This window comes from Epinephelus fuscoguttatus, linkage group LG22, assembly GCF_011397635.1.
Source record: "Epinephelus fuscoguttatus linkage group LG22, E.fuscoguttatus.final_Chr_v1".
NCBI classification, from domain to species: domain Eukaryota; kingdom Metazoa; phylum Chordata; class Actinopteri; order Perciformes; family Serranidae; genus Epinephelus; species Epinephelus fuscoguttatus.
In genome coordinates this window covers 30,951,395-30,972,377 of record NC_064773.1, presented here as the reverse complement: position 1 = coordinate 30,972,377, position 20,983 = coordinate 30,951,395, and the positions used below count along the sequence as shown (strand labels likewise).

At 40.1% G+C, this 20,983-nt stretch overlaps 1 protein-coding gene across 1 annotated transcript; it reads left to right on the top strand.

The window, feature by feature from the left end:
- Positions 1-6,951: 6,951 nt before the first annotated feature.
- ldhba (lactate dehydrogenase Ba) lies at positions 6,952-19,592 on the top strand. Its single transcript, XM_049566468.1, has 8 exons — positions 6,952-7,109; positions 14,273-14,409; positions 14,572-14,689; positions 14,811-14,984; positions 15,075-15,248; positions 15,377-15,494; positions 17,010-17,133; positions 18,651-19,592. The coding sequence occupies exons 2-8, from the start codon at positions 14,281-14,283 to the stop codon at positions 18,816-18,818; spliced, it is 1,005 nt and encodes a 334-aa protein (XP_049422425.1). The 5' UTR covers positions 6,952-7,109; positions 14,273-14,280; the 3' UTR covers positions 18,819-19,592.
- The last annotated feature ends 1,391 nt before the right edge of the window (positions 19,593-20,983 follow it).

Sequence of the window (20,983 nt, the reverse complement as noted above, 5' to 3'; positions counted from 1 at the left end):
CTGGTAAAGTGCACAGAGGAGGTCACAGCAGTGGTGTGCACGGAAGGGGGGATGTTGAAAAATGCTTGCTAAAGCTTCCTCGTGGCAACTGACCACAGTGCTGAGGACACTGCACAGTGCTGGGTGGATGAACAAACTGATGTTTGTCAAGAAATAGTTCCTCCTATAACGATAAAGTGCCCTCCTGGGAGCAGATAATTCAAAGTGCCCTCCTGGGAGCCAAAACGCACGCTAAAGTGCCCTCCTGGGAGCCAAAACACATGCTAAAGTGCCTTCCTGGGAGCCAAAACACGCGCTAAAGTGTCCTCTTTGGAGCCAAAAGGCACGCTAAAGTGTTAGCCAGATGCGCTGAAGTGTCCTTTGGAGCCAAAATTGTCACGCTAAAGTTCATGGAGCCAAAATAAATTGCTGAAGGTTTAAAAACACTCTTTCTGTATTGACACAACAGGCAGCAGTTAACTGATAAACAAACTGAGTAAAGTGAAAGATTTCTCTTTATTACCATGACAGCAAAACTGCCCTCTTGGGTGGGTAATTTTAACTCAGTTGTTCCCTAGCCAAAACACAACTGCTCTCTTGGGTGGAAAAACACACTACACTCCAGAAGACTATTAGGACCAAGAAATACTATGAAACATTACTGTTGCAATGACTTGTCATTGTCAATGAATTGTCACCAAGTTCATGGATGAAAATAAATTGCAAGGTTTAAATTTATACTGACTCTTTCTGTATATTACAGGTTCTGAAAATACAGTACAGGCCAAAAGTTTGGACACACCTTCTCGTTCAATGCGTTTTCTTTATTTTCATGACTATTTACATTGTAGATTCTCACTGAAGGCATCAAAACTATGAATGAACACATGTGGAGTTATGTACTTAACAAAAAAAGGTGAAATAACTGAAGGTCATCTGCCGCAGCACTCCATCACTCTCCTTCTTGGTCAAATAGCCCTTACACAGCCTGGAGGTGTGTTTGGGGTCATTGTCCTGTTGAAAAATAAATGATCGTCCAACTAAACGCAAACCGGATGGGATGGCATGTCGCTGCAGGATGCTGTGGTAGCCATGCTGGTTCAGTGTGCCTTCAATTTTGAATAAATCCCCAACAGTGTCACCAGCAAAACACCCCCACACCATCACACCTCCTCCTCCATGCTTCACAGTGGGAACCAGGCATGTGGAATCCATCCGTTCACCTTTTCTGCGTCTCACAAAGACAAGGCGGTTGGAACCAAAGATCTCAAATTTGGACTCATCAGACCAAAGCACAGATTTCCACTGGTCTAATGTCCATTCCTTGTGTTTCTTGGCCCAAACAAATCTCTTCTGCTTGTTGCCTCTCCTTAGCAGTGGTTTCCTAGCAGCTATTTGACCATGAAGGCCTGATTCGCAGTCTCCTCTTAACAGTTGTTCTAGAGATGGGTCTGCTGCTAGAACTCTGTGTGGCATTCATCTGGTCTCTGATCTGAGCTGCTGTTAACTTGCGATTTCTGAGGCTGGTGACTCGGATGAACTTATCCTCAGAAGCAGAGGTGACTCTTGGTCTTCCTTTCCTGGGTCGGTCCTCATGTGTGCCAGTTTCGTTGTAGCGCTTGATGGTTTTTGCGACTCCACCTGGGGACACATTTAAAGTTTTTCCAATTTTCCAGACTGACTGACCTTCATTTCTTAAAGTAATGATGGCCACTGGTTTTTCTTTAGTTAGCTGATTGGTTCTTGCCATAATATGAATTTTAACAGTTGTCCAATAGGGCTGTCGGCTGTGTATTAACCTGACTTCTGCACAACACAACTGATGGTCCCAACCCCATTGATAAAGCAAGAAATTCCACTAATTAACCCTGATAAGGCACACCTGTGAAGTGGAAACCATTTCAGGTGACTACCTCTTGAAGCTCATGGAGAGAATGCCAAGAGTGTGCAAAGCAGTAATCAGAGCAAAGGGTGGCTATTTTGAAGAAACTAGAATATAAAACATGTTTTCAGTTATTTTACCTTTTTTTGTTAAGTACATAACTCCACATGTGTTCATTCATAGTTTTGATGCCTTCAGTGAGAATCTACAATGTAAATAGTCATGAAAATAAAGAAAACGCATTGAATGAGAAGGTGTGTCCAAACTTTTGGCCTGTACTGTACCTATCAACATTATAGCCAGCTAACATAATGTTAGCCTGTTTCACAATTAAGAGTGTGTATTTTGTCAAATTATTTAAATGAGCAGGTTAATACTAAGCAAAGCACTTATGCTAGGTGAATTTCACCAATGTGCATCACAGTTACAATTGTTGTGTCAGCTAATTGCAGCACATTTATGTTGCATGTCTCTGTATTTGGCAGTGTTTTCTGCATCTAGAGCACTATTTGTATTTGGTTGTGTTTCCTGTAGTTCCAGCTTGTTTCTCTATTTGGTTGTGTTTTTGCAGTGTGTTTCTGAATTTGCTTGTGTTTTCTCTATTTGAAATGCATTTCTGCAATTGGTTGCATTTTCTGTAATCGATGCACTTATGTATTTGGTTGTGTTTTCTCTGTTTGCGGTGCATTTCTGCAATTGGTTTTGTGATCTGTAATAACCACACTTTTGTGTTTAGTTGTGCTTTTGCAACTGCATTACTATATTTGGTTGTGTTTTCTCTATTGGCAGCACATTTCTGTCTTTGGTTGTTTTGTGTATTTGCAGTACGTCTTTGTATTTGGCTGTGTTTTTGCAGCGTGTTTCTGAATTTGCTTGTGTTTTCTCTGTTTGCAGTGCATTTCTGTAGTTGGTTGTATTTTCTGTGATTGGTGCACTTCTGCTTTCTGTGTTTGCAGTGGGTTTTTTATGAATGCTGTGCATGTGTCAGATCAGCAAGGATGCTTGTGTTTTGTTTTCTTAATCTGCAGTGTGTGCCCTCAGAATCATTGTAAGAGACACAACCTACAGCACAGCTGCAAGGCCATGAGCAGCTGCACAGTGGTGCTGCACAGAAGCAAGGTTTATTTATGTAACAGTCATTATACAACGAGCTGGACTGAGCCAGGTGTAAGGGCAGGCATAAGGTGATGAAATAATTTCAAGTGAAAACTGCTAAAACTTTAGATCAATGATAAGAACAAAGGATCAAATTAATCATCAAGCATCAGAAGCATCATGATTTCACATTTTTACTGAGCCAAACCTTTTCTGTGTCACCGTGTATCAAACAGTGTGGTGCTCATCTGCATGGACATTTTAAGACATGATTTTAGCATCTTAAGATTTAGTGAAAATGAATTCTTATATTGGTCGAACTACCACAACAGTTTGCTTGAAATGCACTGTACTTTTGTATTTTTATTTTTAATTTAATGTATTTTTAGTGTATGACCTTGTGTTTTCTGTGTTTCTTCTTTTTGATAAAATTCCTGTCTCCCTTTTGGTACTCGTCTCTTTTCTTTGTTGGTGTTTTCTTTGTTGAAATGCCAATGTGCTCATACGCTTTACCTGTGCATATGGCAGATCAAGTCACTTGAAATTGACTTTGAATAAAATAGTGTGAACTTGAACTTAAAAATAATATTAGCATCCACTTTGATTGCAGCCTCAACCCTTTTTGTCTGCTTCAGTATCTCTCTCAAATTTAACTCAACAGCCTCAAGCCTGTTTGCTCATCACTGAGACAAACATTAGGGCTGTTTATACGGAATATTGTAAGAAATATGCGGAACCGTTAAGTGTGTTTGCATGTCAGAGATTAGGAAAGCATGACGCTCACTGATAAAGACAGAGAGAATGAGGCAGCTTTGGTTATGTAACAGCCTGTTAGCCCCACCTTCCTACACTGGGCAATCTAATCCCCCCGTCACTCTCCTTTCTCTTTACACGCAATGGCCTTACCAGCCCTCTCACTCACACACACACACACACACACACACACGCACACACACACACAATGGCCCTGAGGCAGCTGGGTGGGCGCCTTTAAGGGATCTACATTCCCGACCCCGTTGGAGGAGAGAGATGCATGACCGCAGCGTCCTATTGGGTGCCAGCCTGTATCACCACCACCATCATCACCATGTGTGACATGTGCAGCAACAGCAGGGGGATGCAGAGAACAACATGTTCACATGGATATATGGGCCACCATTGGCTACTGTTGAAGCAAGGTGCAATGTGTTCACATTGCAAAATGGAATAAATGCCCTATAATTAACTTTTAATGTGTGAAAGTGAAACATTTAAAGGGACAGTTCACCCAAAAATTAAAAACAAATATTTTTCCTCTCCCCTGTAGTACTGTTTATCAGTCTAGATTGTTTTGGTGTGAGTTGTCGAGTGTTGGAGATACTGGCTGTAGAGATATCTGCATTTTCTCCAATATAATGGAACTAGATGGCACTTGGTGGTGCTCCACCGAGTGCTCAAAGTGCCAAAAAATACATTTGAAAAACTCAACAGCAATGTCTCTTTCCAGAAATCATGACCCAGTTACTCAAGACAACCACACCAAAACAATCGAGACTGATAAATAGCACTACAGGGTAGAGGAAAAATATGCATGTTTGATTTGGGATTGAACTGTCCCTTTAACACTTTGTGAAAAAATGAAGGTAAATGTTAAAAAAAGAAAGAAAAATGTCAACCTGAGTTGTTCTGCCATAGAAAGAAAGTGAAGAAGAAAAGAAGAGGCTCTGTGGAGTTGAATATTGTATCTCTGTTCACAGACTTTCTCTTCTTCTCTGTGACCCAGTGACCGTTGAAGACATAAAACGCTTGAGATGAATCTCGTCTGACCTCCAGGCCTCGTTAGCAGGCACAAAGCCCAAAGGTGACTGATGGATATTTTGTTATGCAATATCACAGGTAATTATGACTGAGTAAAGGAAGCTGCAGACATCACTGCAGATGGTGTGTCACAAGTTGTAAAAGAATCCTGATGTTATCATATAATAAAATGTCGGTCACATTATATTGAGAGTTTTAACCACATGTTCTGCAGACTGGACAAAGTGCACCACTGAGCTGAGTTAAATATTTTTATTTGCTACAGTAAGACTCACCCTGGAGTATTATGAATGCTTTATTTACAGGTCAAGGTCCACTTGTGTCCGGGTCCACCCAGATAAGGTAAACACACCTGTGGAGTTTACAGAGACTTATTGGCTGGACGCCATCTCAGTTCAGATAACTTAAGGTGAAAGACTGGGTTGTGTTTTAGAGCTGATGAAGCTGTGTCTGGTCACCAGTAGGAAATAACCACATCCTTTACTTCCGTGAAAGCAGAGATACTACACGTAATACAGTTCTGCATTCAATGTGTTTCTTTTGTAATGGTACCGAATAATGTCGGTAGTGTAAAGTAAAGTAGTGATTATGCTAATACAATAGCCCCTCTCAGTGTTATATTATTGTATATTATAATGCTGTTATTGCAATAATTGATGTTGTAGCTGGTAAAGATTGAACCATTTAACATTCTGCTGGGTAGTTTCAACTACAACAGAGAACCCTCACTTTAAAATCTACTTTCAAAAATCAAAGAAAATGACTGACTTCAAAAGGGTAAAATGTTATTATTATTATGTTATGTTTACTTTCTATCTAATAATAACTTTACTTTAAATTTAGTAGAGAGGTACCGAACTTAGAGATATCTGAACTCCACCACATGCAAAATCCCCTTTGTCATGATAAGATTAAGTCAAAATAACTTGGTTTAATTAAGTTGATAGAACATAGGAAGAACAACTTATTTCTCTTGTCATTTTCAAGTTGCAACAACTTATCAAAGTTAAGTTTTATAATCTGTTTTAAGTTATGTTTACTTTACGTCTAATGTTAGGTGTACTGACAGTTTATTTGTATGTACTTTAATTGTTGCAGCTTAAAAAATGACAAGTTGTTCTCAAGTGTTGGCAACTTAAATAAACCAAGTTGGTCTGATTTAATTTGATCATGACAAAAGGATTTTGCATGTGGTGAAGTTAGGATATCCGTGAGTTCTGTGGTTCTATACTTAATTTAAGTAAACTTAATAATTACTGGTGGATGTAAAATAAACATAACTGAAGACTTATAGTTATATTTACTGGTTTCCTAGATCCTAGATTTTTTAGTAAGGTTAACTTGTCAGGTTTTCCAGAGTAATTTAGAAGTTGAGGTTATATGAAAAAAAAATCTGTTAAGTAACTTTAGCTGATATAAATGTTGTAAAATAAGAAATATGTTTTCTCTGAAATACACAAAAGTACAAAGTATTCAAATTTATACGCTGCTCAAGCAAAGTAGTAGTTCCTCAAACTATGTATAAAAACTATAGCCTATGTTCATAGGTTAGGTTATTATGCACATATTTTATTTATATTATTTTAGTCTTTTTTGAAAGTCTGCTGCTGCAGCTGAGACTGAACGTGTGGGTCAGAAAATCCGAAGCCCCCAGGAGAGGTTATTATTGGATCTGTCCTTAATTTAACAGTCCTATATACTGTGGAGCATCTTTAATCACATTTTGCATCCTTTCCTCTCACGTTCATGAAGAGATGTTTATATTTTAAACTTTTTAACTTTAAAATGACCTCTCTTTTATGTAAAAGAATGCATTCAGAGCTAGGAATCTCTGCTGGGTTACAGTTAAATAGAAATAAAATGCAATGTGTCACCCACTTCAGAAAATGAAAGGGAAAGTGTGAGTAAGATACCCTGGTGGCTGAACTCACTGACTTTAGTCAGAAGGGGAAATTATACGTGAGCAGGGAGTGTGGTTACATTAACCTACATCACTCAGGGTGGGTGTCCGTGCTGCTGCCTGACTGACGAGTGGAAACTTAAAAAATAAAAATGTATCTTAAAGAGACAGGGGGGGGGAATCATGAAATATAGTTGTGCATTTTACATCCACCATATTTCCCGATGCAAACATGTAAATGTCTCGCAGAGAGTCTGGCATCATGCCCCGCACTCCTCCTCACATGTGAAGCCATCCTGGTCACATTGGCAATCCATCCTCCACCTCCTCCTCCTCTTCCTCCTGCAACCCGTTCAGCTCCACACTCTCCCCATCTCTGTGCCAGCCGCCGGACTCCACCGTCTCCTCCACCGGACCAGATAACGGATATCAGCTTGTAGAAACGTCTGTAAAACCGTGAGTATCCCGCTTATTATATTTCATATTTCTCTGTGTCGGGTGCGGGGCTGGCGCACACAGCTGCGTGCTGAGCGCAGCAGCAGCAATGGATGCTCTCAGTTGAAATGCCCGCTGCAGGAATCCATTTTCAATTTATGCGAAGTTGCACTGAATCTCATTTAAATGCTTGAAACTATATTAAAGGAAAGTTTCATGAATGTTTTGCGTCACTTTGGATAAGTCAACAGCCATCGGGCAGCTAAGATTATGAATTATTATTTTTAATGACGTGCGAATTTAATTTCAGCCTTTCATATGAGTTAATAAGTGCTGGAAGTGCAGCTACTGTAGCTCGTTAATAGAAAAATGTCGGGCCATTATTTTACATTCTATCACATAAATATCGACATATTTATATTTACGGTCATGTTTGATTGTAACGTTATTCCCGGAGGTGCACTTGACTGTGAGAGCGCTTATATATTTGTACTGACGTGCCTTATTGTCGCACAGACAGGAAACCACACGCCAATGAACTCGCAGTGAACTTGAACGCCTCTCGGAGTTCGGACGCCATTAAGCGCTGTATTTATATTAACTGCACATCTAAATCTTTCTGCCTGCACAGTCTGTCTTCATGGTCACCAAAATCGAGGTCGACGGCAGGCAGGGCCGAGGCCGGGCTGTTACATAACCCCAATTCCATTGAAATCACTATAAAAAAAAAAGAGGAACAGAAGCAGCCTGTCACCTCATTAAAGTAAATCTCCATCAGGCTGTGTTAGTAGGACACCTGCCCTGTAAGCCATGAGGCTACTGAACCCATTACAGAGTTGATTTTTGGAGGCTAAAATGAGGCATTGTGTGCTTCAGCAACTCCATTGTCTCCTGAACAAGTGGCAGATATCTGCACAGCCCCACACACAGCCACGAGGTGCATCCCTTTCTGGACACAAACCACCTCCCCTACCGCCTATTTCAAGTAGCCATATGACCTTGGTATGAGCTGATATCATAACTTGTTGGCAGCGTGTGCCAGCAGGCTAAATATTACAGGACAGCACGAGCTCAGGGCATTGTTCTTCATGCATGCTGATAGATAAGGTCATCGGTTCCCAAAGTGAGGCCCTGGGACCTGCAGGGGTGTCTGCTGGGATCACTGGGTGTCCTGAACATGTGGTTTATTCAGTTTTCTTTGTCATAATATATTACTTTATATAAGGGTGCCATTTTTCCATCTTAAGTTAACTGTATAGTGATGTGTTATATTTAGTAACTAGTATGATTTTCCTCTCAACACAATTTTATTAAATAAGACTTCAGTCTATTATATTTCTAGAGGTGACCGAAAGGGGGGAAAGTCCTGATCAGTCAGTACGTTTACATGACATTAGAGAAAATCAATTTATTGTGTTAGTCAGACTAAAACCCGCCTTTTAAAATACATTTAAACATGTTAGTCTGACTGACATTGTACTGAATCGAATTTCTCAAAGTCAGACTAACACTCTGATAATGCCACTGGGAGCTGAATTACTCCTGCATGTATACAGTCAATCGGACCCAAACTGGCCGAGGTGCTCTGCACATGCTCCACAGTTTCCACCCCGGGCTTTGACCAGAAGTTGAATGCATTAAATGCAAAATAGAAGAAGTCAGTGACAACATGACAAAATCTACATCCAGAGATGTGCATTTTTGGACGGGCGAAATATACAGAGCTGTAAAGTCGTCCACCATGGTACCAGTTTGCCGCTGGCTAACTGTAGCTAACTTGCTTGTCGATTGTTTGGTCTGTGACGTAACAGGTCAACCAAAAAAAAGTTATGTCGCCTGCACTTTTTCTTTTTCAGAAGGCCTTTTGTTGTTTCCAAAAATGCTATACAAAAATAAAACAGCATGGAAGTTGGAATGTGTCAATACAGCATTATATTGTGATATTTTTGTGTGGCAATACCGTATCACCACGCAGTGCCAAGTATCTATTTTGTTTTTGTAGAAATGATTACTATGACAAATACAAATTAAATTTTAGGTAGCCTAATAGAATAATAGAATCAATTGCTTTATCGGTCCACTAGATACATTTTGCTAGTGCAAAAAAATGGCTGAAGTGAGATGAATTTTATTAGATAACAGATGTTGAAGTTTCTCTTTGGGGACATCATTTACCATTGGAAAAAAAGGAAATAAATGGCAGTATATTTTATCACAATACACAGCATATCGCAACATAATTAAAATCGCAATAATACTGCATCTTCACTTAAGTATCGTGATAATATCATATTGTGGATCCTCTGGTGATTCCCACTCCTACATTGTAGCAAATTACAAAAAGAATGAAGGGAGAGTATGGAAATGAGAATAACCTTAAAATAACTTGAAAACTAAAAAGAATTTCAAAAATCTGTGTAAAATCTTTAAAGTACTTACAGTATCTATTAGAGTGAAGCTCGGTGTGTCTATTTTAAACCTTGCTAGAGGGGATACATTTTTAAATCTTGAGCTCCCAAAGGGTATAATGGGGTTAATATTTTATTTTCTAAGAAAGAAATAACAGTTTATTGTTGCATACTTTGTTAAATATTAACTTAGAAAAATAAATTTCACTCCTCACTTGACACATTTTGCTTTATTGCACCATCATTGTTTTTGTGCAAACTGTGCCAACATACCATCATATATCACCTTATGTCAAAGTAACCTTCTTTTAAAAAGGTGTCTGTGTGAAATTTCTGACTGCTTTGTATTTAAAGGCCTCTATGAACTAGTTTTATGACATATTTTGATATTCATGTAGGGCAGACATAAGGGCAAATTTGAACTAAGTAGGTTATAAATGACTGTGACACTGTTTGCTGTATAAAATATTGTTCTTATGACCATCCATTTCATGACAGACATAATTCGGCCTCTGGTTTCAGTTGTACGCTGTGTCCCACTTTTGGTGAACAGCACCTACTTTCATCCTGCCATTTGAAGTACTAATTTGACCTTGATATATGACATGATAATATATAAATGAACAGTGCTGCTGATTTAGGCACAATAAGATCAACTCAATTGATCGGTTGTTTTAGTGCTTTTCCTGGAATCATTTTCAGTCTCTGAGCTTCCTATAATTTGTAATTGAAATGTCTATTTGACCGTTACTATGAGAGGTCATTTCCCTGTTGATACTGTAACTTGTCAACAGAAAGCACATGAGCAATGCTGTCTAGGAGGAAGTACAACACTGAAGGACAAAATGAACTTGTGACTCAAGTTGAAAATGTTTCTGTGCAGGAACACACAGACGTAAACCTGCTGTTCTGTTGTTAAGTTTGAATACACTGAATTCATTGATATTCTGTAACCCAGATAAGATTCATTGTCCTGAGTGTCATTGTAAGGTTGATGAATAGAGGACTGAGAGACCTCTGTGGTGCTTTGTCAGTCTGGGGGACCCTGAAGTGGATTGTTGGCTTTCAGAGAGCCCCAGTGCATCTTATTTTATTCTATTTTTTGTTTGTTTGTTTGTTTGTCAGGACAGTCATGTTTGACTCAAGTGTTTTTCAGTTGAAATGATTAGGGAACATGTGTCAACATAGTCCCCAGGGAGGAGTTCTCAAAATGCTGTGATCAACACTTTGAATAATTCATTTTAACTGAGAAAGTAATATGAATAGTACTTCAAACACACAAATATAAACATAGATGAAGCTTCAATGACAAATGTCAAGAGAGACAAGTTAGGAAAAGACACTACATATGTTTTTGCAATAATGGCATGAAGCCATGAAAATACTGGGGCACATGGAAACACCAACACCATTTTTTTCCCAGACCGTCACAAATCAGCTGTTACAGCTGCAGCCAGCTGTACACATTTAAGAACTTGCTCATAATCATAGCATGTATCAAGACCATTTCCTGTATTATTTTGCAATATATTTAACAATTTGATAAAGTAGTAAAAATGCCACAATGTGAACAAAACTGTGGCTGTGAACTTGCTTGTAATCATGCTGTAACATGTCATAAATACAAGTTAAATCTTGTAAAAATGAGAAAAGTGTGGGTTTCACAGCCCTCTTAGAAGCTGCTAGTTCATGCAGATAGCTAACACATCTATCTAACAGGACATCTCAGTACTGTTCCTGGTGCCCATATTACAGAACAGTGCTACACCCAGTCCTCAACACAGCAACTAGTCATTAGCATGACTCACTTTTCTCTTTTTTCCCTCTTGGTGTTGTGCCTTTGTCACAACTTGCATACCCGATATATCCAAATGTAGTGAGAAAGAATTATTTTTCCTGCACAGAGTCCACTAAATCCACTCAGGTAGGTATCACACATATTGACACAGAGATCTCAGACATGTGCTGATAGAACAGGATCCAACTGTACTCATTTGTACCTGACCTGACTCAGGACTAAGAACTGAGAGGACCATGAACACAACCCAGTCGGCCCTGCAAACCACAATTATATTACATATGTACGTTATTATGTATTGAACACATTGAAACTTTATGTTTCAACAACGCTGTAGTTTGCACGTGGTTCTGTTTAAGCACAAAAACCACTCTGTTATGGTTCGGAAAATCATGTTTTGGCTTGAAATACCTGGTTTTGGGGGTAACAATCCTGGCTGGAAACGCAGCGATTTCTCAGTAAAAAAACAGCAATTTTTTGGCTCTATCCCCGCTAGAAAAACAGTGATGGGTCACTACAAAACAGCCATGTTTGGTGTCTAAAAAGCAGCTGGAAACACAGCGATGATTCACTAAAACACAACTGGTTTTGCTGTTTGTTGGTTTTATGACCCAGCACAAATGGCCACCACAAAGCAGAAACACACCAAGGCAAATTTTGACAAAAGAATTTTTTTCAATCCAAATTTGACCAAATCTGACCAAAGTAAAGATGAACTTAATATTAGCAGTGTGGGGTGTGGAGGTCAGAAGTGTCACTGCCAAGGTTTTCCTCTGGTGACTGGGCTGGTGAGAGGAATGTGGCATTGACTTGACAGACCTTACAATTCTTGGTGTCAGATACACTCCTGCTTTTTCAGGTAGATGTAGTAGATTTCCCCATAATAACAAACAAGAGGAAAACATGACTCATCAGTACAAGATACTGACATTCTACAATGATCATAAATAAAAACAGTAGTAGAATTTTTCAGTTCCCAGTTGAGCCACTCTTGGAACATCAGGCATCCATGAAGGACACCATCTTCTTGTGGTAAGTGTCAAGCTCTGAGTCAACCGTTGTGTATCAGAGGATGACAGCATCAGAAATGATAACTGCTGTCAGTGTCATACATGCATACAGTGGTGCAGGATGGATATGATAACAGCCACAGTAACAAACACATCATGTATGTTCAGATTAGCATGTTGCTTGAACAACTTTGTGTTCATGTCCGTACAGTGATGATGCTGTCAGTGAAAGTGAAGAAAATTATGACAGTGAAAATCCTGATAAGACTTTACTATTTAAAACGGACACTGGCTTTTAGTCAGTCATCAGTTGTTGATTTCTGGGTTTGGTTCCTGCACTCGCCACGATGTCTCGCTTTCTGATGCCCATCCGCAAATCCTCCTGTAAGTGTTACCGTACCCTTAATGTGGGTTTTACGTGTTTACGTGCTTGTGTTTTGTTATTCTGCAGCGTACAAACCAGGATTGGTTGTGTTGTAGACTTTATTTGCCATTATCTAGTCTCTATCGAGACTAATTCCCTTATTTGTGGAGCTACTTTGTTTTTAAAATCCACTGCTGTTCATTATTTTTCGAACTATTAATCAATGATACTTTAATAATCAGTTAATATTTAAGTCATCATTGGACAGAACTGCCACACATGGTGGTGACGTCTACCAATCTGAGTATTTGCTTTCCTTTTATATAGTGTTGTAAATCAAATACATTAAGGGAAAAAATGAACAGTAGATTAATGGGTGATTAATCACTGAAGCTACTGCTTGTTCATTTTCATTCATGTTTGTGTATGCAGTCTCCAACTATTTGTTTGGAGAAACTGAGCACTAAAGTGATTCATCAATTCATCGATTAGTTGACAGGAAATGAATCAATACAAACCTGATGAGCTACTTTAGACATTTATCAAGCAAACATTGTCTGGTTCCAGCATTTCCATGGGGATGATTTGATGAGGCTTATCTCTGTGTGATGTCACTGTAAAATGATTATCTTTAGGTTGTGAACTGTAGATTAGACAAAACAATACATTTTAAGACCTAACCTGGAGCTCTGAAAACATATGATGGAGATCTTTTTAGTTTTAGACAATTTGTTGACGATATCTGTCTTCCCCGTTGCTTTGGCTGGGAAAAGTTTTAAAGTGACGAGTTTGCAATGTTCCACAAGCTCTCTTAGCTTTTTTAGTCAAATAAAAACTAAAATGAACTCACAAAATGTCACAAGAGGTAATATTCTTAAACTTATTTTCTTTATTAAACAGACAAAAAAAACCCAACAATCTTACATCCTCTGAATTCATTTCAACATTTCATTCAAACGAGACAAATCAAAATGAAACTCACCAAAATCATCTCAGTTAGTCTTTCCACTGTTCTAACAATCAACAGCTCTGGTTTGGTTGAAATAAACCCTAACTCACAGAGTTAGGTGTGAAAATATGCTGTTTTTCCTGCAGTCTCTCTCTACTGTTGGTAGCCATTTGTTTGCAGTCCTGTAACGTTATCCCCACCCCTGGCGGTCACCATCTTTCTCAGCTCAGGTGCCTGTGCCACCTGTAGAGACTGACCTCTGGTGGTGTATGCAGTGCACTACGATACATCATCTCAATACAGTATCACCGTATAAGTTTATTAGAAAGACAAGTTTTATATTAAAAGGGTTACAAATTATAGCATCAGGATTTCTGAAAACCCTGGTATACCTTCACACCGCTCAAGCCTTCTGTTTACCCTTTATCAAAACAGAATTCTGACTCACTTCCTTATTTATTGCAACCCCCTGAGAGACTCTGTGACCTCTGACCTGTGTGTTGCTACACTAAACCATTTAGGCAAACCGCTGCTGTAGTCTGCAGGCTGCTTTTCGGATTGGACTAGTTGAGATGGATTGAAGCCCAGATTTTTTTTCTTGCTTCCTGTCTGAGAGCTGCTCACCAGGACATGTCTCCTCTGTGTCTCCCTGCAGCTGTGATCATGTCCTCAGTGCTGCAGAAACTGATCAGCCCTCTGGCCAGCAGCCCCGCTGAGCCTCCCAGGAACAAGGTGACAGTGGTCGGGGTGGGCCAGGTGGGCATGGCCTGTGCCGTCAGCATCCTGCTGCGGGTAAGACACAGCAACACATTCAGAATGAGCCGTCTCACAAGAAATACAAAATGGAAATGAGCCAATAGAAATAGCATTGGTGGTTAAGTCCAAGAAGAGTCAAAACCTTTTTGATTTTGTCAAGTCACACCCTCTCCTTGTCTTCCTCCTCCTCCTCTACAGGACCTGTGCGATGAGCTGGCTATGGTAGATGTGATGGAGGATCGCCTCAAGGGAGAGATGATGGACCTGCAGCACGGCAGCCTCTTCCTCAAGACCTCCAAGATAGTCGCCGACAAAGGTCTGTATCTGCTGTTCACATGCTGCAGCTGCACTGCGCAGGAGGATTTCCCATCTTCCCCTAAAGAGAAAGCAGACATCACTCATCAGATCTCGTTTCACTTCCTCTCCTCTTCCTCTAGACTACGCAGTGACAGCCAACTCCCGCCTGGTCGTGGTGACAGCCGGTGTCCGCCAGCAGGAGGGAGAGAGCCGCCTCAACCTGGTGCAGAGGAACGTCAACGTCTTTAAGTCCATCATCCCCCAGATCATCAAGTACAGCCCCAACTGCACACTCATCGTGGTGTCCAACCCTGGTGAATACAGTCATACACACCTTTGGCTTTGTTTGCATGTGTTGTGTATTTACATATCAATAACTCCTGGTTGGAACACTCCCTCCACAGTTGACGTGTTGACCTATGTGACCTGGAAGCTGAGCGGTCTGCCCAAGCACCGTGTCATCGGCAGCGGCACCAACCTGGACTCTGCCCGATTCCGCTACCTGATGGCCGAACGCCTCGGCATCCATGCCTCCTCCTTTAACGGCTGGGTGCTGGGAGAGCATGGAGACACCAGTGGTGGGTAGACTTTGTTATTCATCATCACTTCAGAATCATAAGAATAGTCTACACTGACAAGGTGAATGGACTTAAAAAATGGGCATTGTGTAGTATTAATTATGTGTTTATGTGTTTTTTGTTTTCAGTGCCTGTGTGGAGCGGTGCTAACGTGGCAGGAGTCAACCTGCAGAAGCTGAATCCTGAGATTGGCACTGATGGTGATAAGGAACAATGGAAGGCCACACACAAGGCTGTAGTGGACAGGTACGGTTTGTGTGAGTGAACGTATGAGAGAAAGCAAGACTTATGATCAGATAATAAAACAGAAAAGTTGAGTTTCAGAAAACTGAATTGATAACTCATCTCTAATATCTGGGATTTACGCACAAAATTAGGGTTCATATCTTTTCAGTAACTAAGCTAAACATCTAATAAAACATCCAGTAGGCTGAACTAATCTCATCACACAAATATCTATTGAGCCAAAGTCCTGATGTCACTTCCTGTTTAGCACGTCCAAGAAGCAAAACATTTACTGGGAACAAGCCATCGTAAGTTTAGGGGAGACTCATGGGTACCCATAGAACCTATTTTCATTCAGATATCTTAAAGTAAGAGTTCAAGGGACTCTTTCGTAAATGGCCATGCCAGTTTTTCCGTCGCCACAAGTTAGCAGCATTATTAAGCTCTCTTTGCAACAAGCTACGCTGACATGGTTGGTACAAATGGGTGCCTTATGCTGTCTAGTTCTCCAGGATGCCCCACTACTTCTGCACTATCTTAAAAAAGATATGTCACAGCCTCTTAAAGAAAGATGTTTTTGCCCCCAGTTATTTCTGCGAGGGGGTCCAATGGGGGGCCAGCCATAGCCCCCCCTGCCCCCCTTTGGGTGGCACCACTGCTCAGAGCTCAGGCTGCATCCTGTCATGGCTTTTAAATGGAGACAAAACACAAGACCACAAGACTGACGACATCTTTATATGATTAAGTGGACCGATAACTGCTATCCTGTACATGATCATTGATTCTCTGTGCTGTTATTTAACTCGTCTGTCAGTGGGAGAACTGTGAGTGCTTCTATTATCTGAGGCATGAGTGATTACAGTTTTAGTTCAAGTGGCCCAGAGGGAATGTGACCTCCAACCCAGGCAGTGTTAATACCAGCCTCACTCACTAGCAGCCTGTCAGAGCGGATGTGCATTAAGGACTCTGCATGAAAGGCAGCAGCACAGTTAGTTCATCCACAGTACATAAAAAACCAATCAGCAGGTTGTGTCTGCTTAAACGGCATTTACACATTTTATAATAAATTTTTATGATGGCATAGTATATTGACTATTATTCATCAACCTGTGTTATATCAGTTTTGTTACTCATATTAAAATAGGGTTAGCCTAACCCTGATCCCCAACCCTGACTCATTCACTGTAGAAAAGGCTCTTAAGAATATAATGACTTATGTATTCTTGCAATATATTATACTGTAGGATGTCTATAAAAATGGAAAGTTCTATGTGTGTACTTTTCATATTAACATAAAATTGATTTACAATGATTTAGGTCAGTTTTTTACGGGGTAATGGTCAGATCATAGATTTTATATGAATTTACATGTTACAAGGTGGTTGCTACAGTGTTGTGGGTGGTTGCTAGTAAATATATATTGATATATGTGTATTTGCACACAATGTACACATGCGTGTGTGCGCACACACACACACACACTATTATATATATATATATATATAGATGTTAAAAGAGTGTGACTTTGTGTTTCAGTGCCTATGAGGTGATCAAGCTGAAGGGCTACACTAACTGGGCCATCGGTCTGAGCGTGGCGGACCTGACTGAGAGCATCGTCAAGAACATGAGCCGTGTCCATCCTGTCTCCACCATGGTCAAGGTCTGACAAAACACACATGCATGAAAAAGCACAAACAAAAACACATGTACATACGTACATACGTTTACTTATGTAGACATATACATTAATTTCCTGGAAACTAACCCCTTACCTCTTAACCTTCAGGCTAACCTAACCATAACCACTGGAAGCTGACCCCATAATCTTCCTCTTGCCGACTGGGGACATGACTTCTGTCCCCAGTTGCACAAGCCGTCCCCCAATTTACAAATTTTGTTTTGTTGTTTATTACCCACAATGCTAATTTTTGACACAGTTTCCCTTTGTTATACAGGTAGTAATGCCTTAATATCCCATCATTTACCATCATTTAAGCTGTTATTGTGCCTTAGTGGTGCTTATTCCCAAAATAATTTTAAGTGAATTTAATTACAACAAATCACCTGCAAAAGAATGAAGGTGGATTCTCAGGACCCCGGGATAGCTTCCTGCTATGGCTAGTTGGTGATCTAACCTTGCACACAACCTAAATCCTAAATACAGTCATTGTTTCTGATAAAAACCATGGTGACGTGATTATTTTTTGGTCTTGCTATCAAATGATCCCCACCATGATTCACATTCCTCTGCCATTTTCATTCCTTGTTTATTATTGAAGGACAGAAGGGAGGTTAAAAAGACACACTGTTCTGCATCATTGTCTCATTTTTCTAACAACCTAAACTTATGCTGGTTAATTTGTTATCTCTAGATTACAGGTTTAAAAAGTAAGAAAACTTACCATAACCCAATCAGATAACAAATGCATGTTCTTGGACCGAAAGTTTATGTTCATGTATCTATACATGTTAGGTGATGTATTGTTAGCTTAAATTTGGAGGACATTGAATGTAAATAAAACACTTACTAGAAATAGGCCTTCTCAGCTTTAGAGGAGACTTATGGGTACCCCTAGAACCCATTTTCATTCAGATATCTTGAAGTGAAAATTCAAGGAAACCCTCTGAAAAGGGCCATGCCAGTTGTTCTCTCATCAAAATGTAGGCTTACTTTGGAGCATTATTTAGCCCCCATGCCTTCAAACTATGCTTATATGGTTGGTACCAATGTATGCCTTAGATTGTCTAGTTGTCCAAAGATACCACTACCTTCTTAGCTTAAAAAACAAGTGCACCACAGCCTGTAAAAGACAGTAATTTCAGCCTCTAATCATTTTCGCAATCATTTTTTGGCCAGTTGGAGCAACTGTTTCAGGGAGGTTGAGGCCCATCCGGCAACCCATTTGCAAATATTGATTGTGAGCAAATCCCTTTCTTGGCTTCTGCAGTTGCCTCCAGTTGTATGACTTGTCTTAAATAGCATTCCTACAGCTAGTGTGTTGATGACCAGTTATTGTGACTCCAGCACCATTTAGCACCATAAGTACTAGATATAAATATTTAGTAATCAGTTTTTTCCCAAACATCACTCAGTCAGTGCTGTCTCTGGAAGTCACTGGATGGTGTGTGTCTTTGTGCCTCCTCACCTAACTCTGTGTATGTGTGTCTTTTCCTCAGAGCATGTATGGGATTAGTGAGGAGGTCTTCCTGTCTCTGCCCTGCGTGCTTAACAGCACCGGCGTGAGCAGCGTGGTCAACATGACCCTGACGGAGGCCGAGGTGGCCCAGCTGAAGAAGAGTGCCGACACGCTGTGGGGCATCCAGAAGGACCTGAAGGACCTCTGAACACACCCGCGCACATAAGACACACCCATGGTGCAGAGAGGCCTGTCGGCACGCACACACTCCTTTTATAACGCCCCCCTCTCTTAGACCGTATCGCTCTTATTTTGAAGGAGAGTACCAGAGTTTTTTGTAAAGATTGTGTCAGTGAGATTTTTTGTTTTACCTGTACGTCATCCAGCCTGATTTGACTGTTTAAAATCTGTGCTGTCAGCTTCCTGTCATTCACCTTTATGTCTGAGAAACTCTGGTATGCTCCTTTAACAAAATAAAGAGTTTTGCTCTCCAGCACTTAGTAGGCTGAAGTCGCTGTGTTACTGTGTTTATGTAACGAGATGTAAGCTGACCTGTGTTACTGTACTCTTTCAGCTGTTTGGACCAGAATCAAACACAACCCTCAGAAAGCCAAAACTATCACTGTACTCCACCGCCACCACTTCCTGTACTGAGTCCTTTCTTTAGTTCACTCAGAGAGAGACCCCAAACATCTCAGCAAAGACACAAAAAAATCCAAAATGACGCTGTTTTCCTCTTGCCTTCGTCTAAAAGTGGTTTTCTGCAGCAGACAGCTGCACACTTAGGTCAACACGCAGTGAAATTGTGACATCGTGAGTGTGATGGTGGATTGTTCTTCCCCTCCTGTTTTCTCAGTGTTGGCAAAGGGAGATGGAGCAGCAGGGGAGGAGTGGGAACGTTCAGCTTGAGTTGTTTTTTAAACATCAGTTGTTACCGTCTGACCTTGTGTTGTGTGTAACTTAATAAATCTGATGAAGAGTGGTTTGTGTATGTGAGTGTTTTTCCTTTTCAAATTACTCAAATAGTGTCGCCTTTTGTTAACAAGAGGAGAAATCATTGCTCCTTCATTTTTTGTTTGTGGAATAATAGACACCACCGTGAGAGCAGAGGGACGACTGGAAGGTTGTCCAATTGAAATGCACTTCTAAGATCAAATGGATAAAGAGATGTCAGTAACATTTGCAAAATTCCAACAGCAGGCTTTATTATCTCGGAAATGGTGTTTTACTTGGAACCACATCAATATTACTGTCAACTATTAGAGCACAGATGCACCATTCGTTACTGTGTTGTTTGAGTGGCCATCTCTTAAAAATAAGGATTTTCTTCCAAGTTTAAGAATGAATCTCTGTAATAAAGCCATTCTTAAAAGTATTAAAAAGTTATTGAAATGAAGTTATCATGTTACTGTAACAGAGTCCTCTTTTTGAGTAAGATAACAGATCCAGAATATTTAAGTACACATCGTTTAGGAATCAACAAATTAGCCAATATCGATTAAGTTTGCTCCTTTTAAATTTTGTATTTCAAATGACAGAAGACAATCTGGTTAAAGATTTGACCTGAGGTTTGCTCATGATCATGTCAAGAATATACTGATGTGGATGATAAACACAGATATTATGATATGAAACGAGGTAGCACTCGACTGCAATGGGTAGATATAATCAATGCCAAGCACTGTACTGTCCTTCTATTTCAAATTTATTAAAAAAAGAAGCAAAAAACTAGAATTGATAATGAGTGTTGCGTAGGCTATATCACTGTCAACAACTTTAATCTTTGCGTGCTTATTGTGTGTGCTTAGATACTTAATACACAAGCTGGTTCAGTGCCATGTTAACATGTTAACACAGGGGTGGGGGGGACCAAATCCTGGTTAGTGCTTCCAAAAGTCTAGGGCCGGCCCTGATTGCTGATGCACATTATATGAACATGATAATTATTTGCACAACAATGTGGCTGCTAAACAACTCGTGCAGTTTATTTTAAAAGGCACCACAGTGACATCTTATGGTCAGATCAAGCCACTACATAAAATTCCAATTGAGCTTCTCTAACATTGCATCTCTTCTATTGTCCCCTCATCACTAAAGCCTATGGACTGTTGAACTTCTTAAATACTAGAGGACTACAAGCAAACATGCAAGGAAAAAAACGTTACTGTCTGAGGCATTATCCTTTTCTAGTATAGTAGTTTTTTGTACCTCTCAAACTCTTGTTTTAAAATAATTTCACAGTGACGGTGGGTACAAAAGTTTTATTCACAGAAACATCATTTCATCTGAGACAAAAGGCCTTTTCAAACACATATAGACAGACACTTGTCATGTTGACTTTTCACCCGTGGGACACAAGTCCTCAAAGGAAGA

Excerpts from the sequence above, each read along its gene's own strand:
- ldhba (XM_049566468.1), top strand. The coding sequence starts at position 14,281 with ATGTCCTCAGTGCTGCAGAAACTGATCAGCCCTCTGGCCAGCAGCCCC. Across the intron at positions 14,410-14,571 it reads CCGTCAGCATCCTGCTGCGG|GACCTGTGCGATGAGCTGGC; the intron begins GTAAGACACAGC and ends CCTCCTCTACAG. Across the intron at positions 15,249-15,376 it reads AGAGCATGGAGACACCAGTG|TGCCTGTGTGGAGCGGTGCT; the intron begins GTGGGTAGACTT and ends TTTTGTTTTCAG.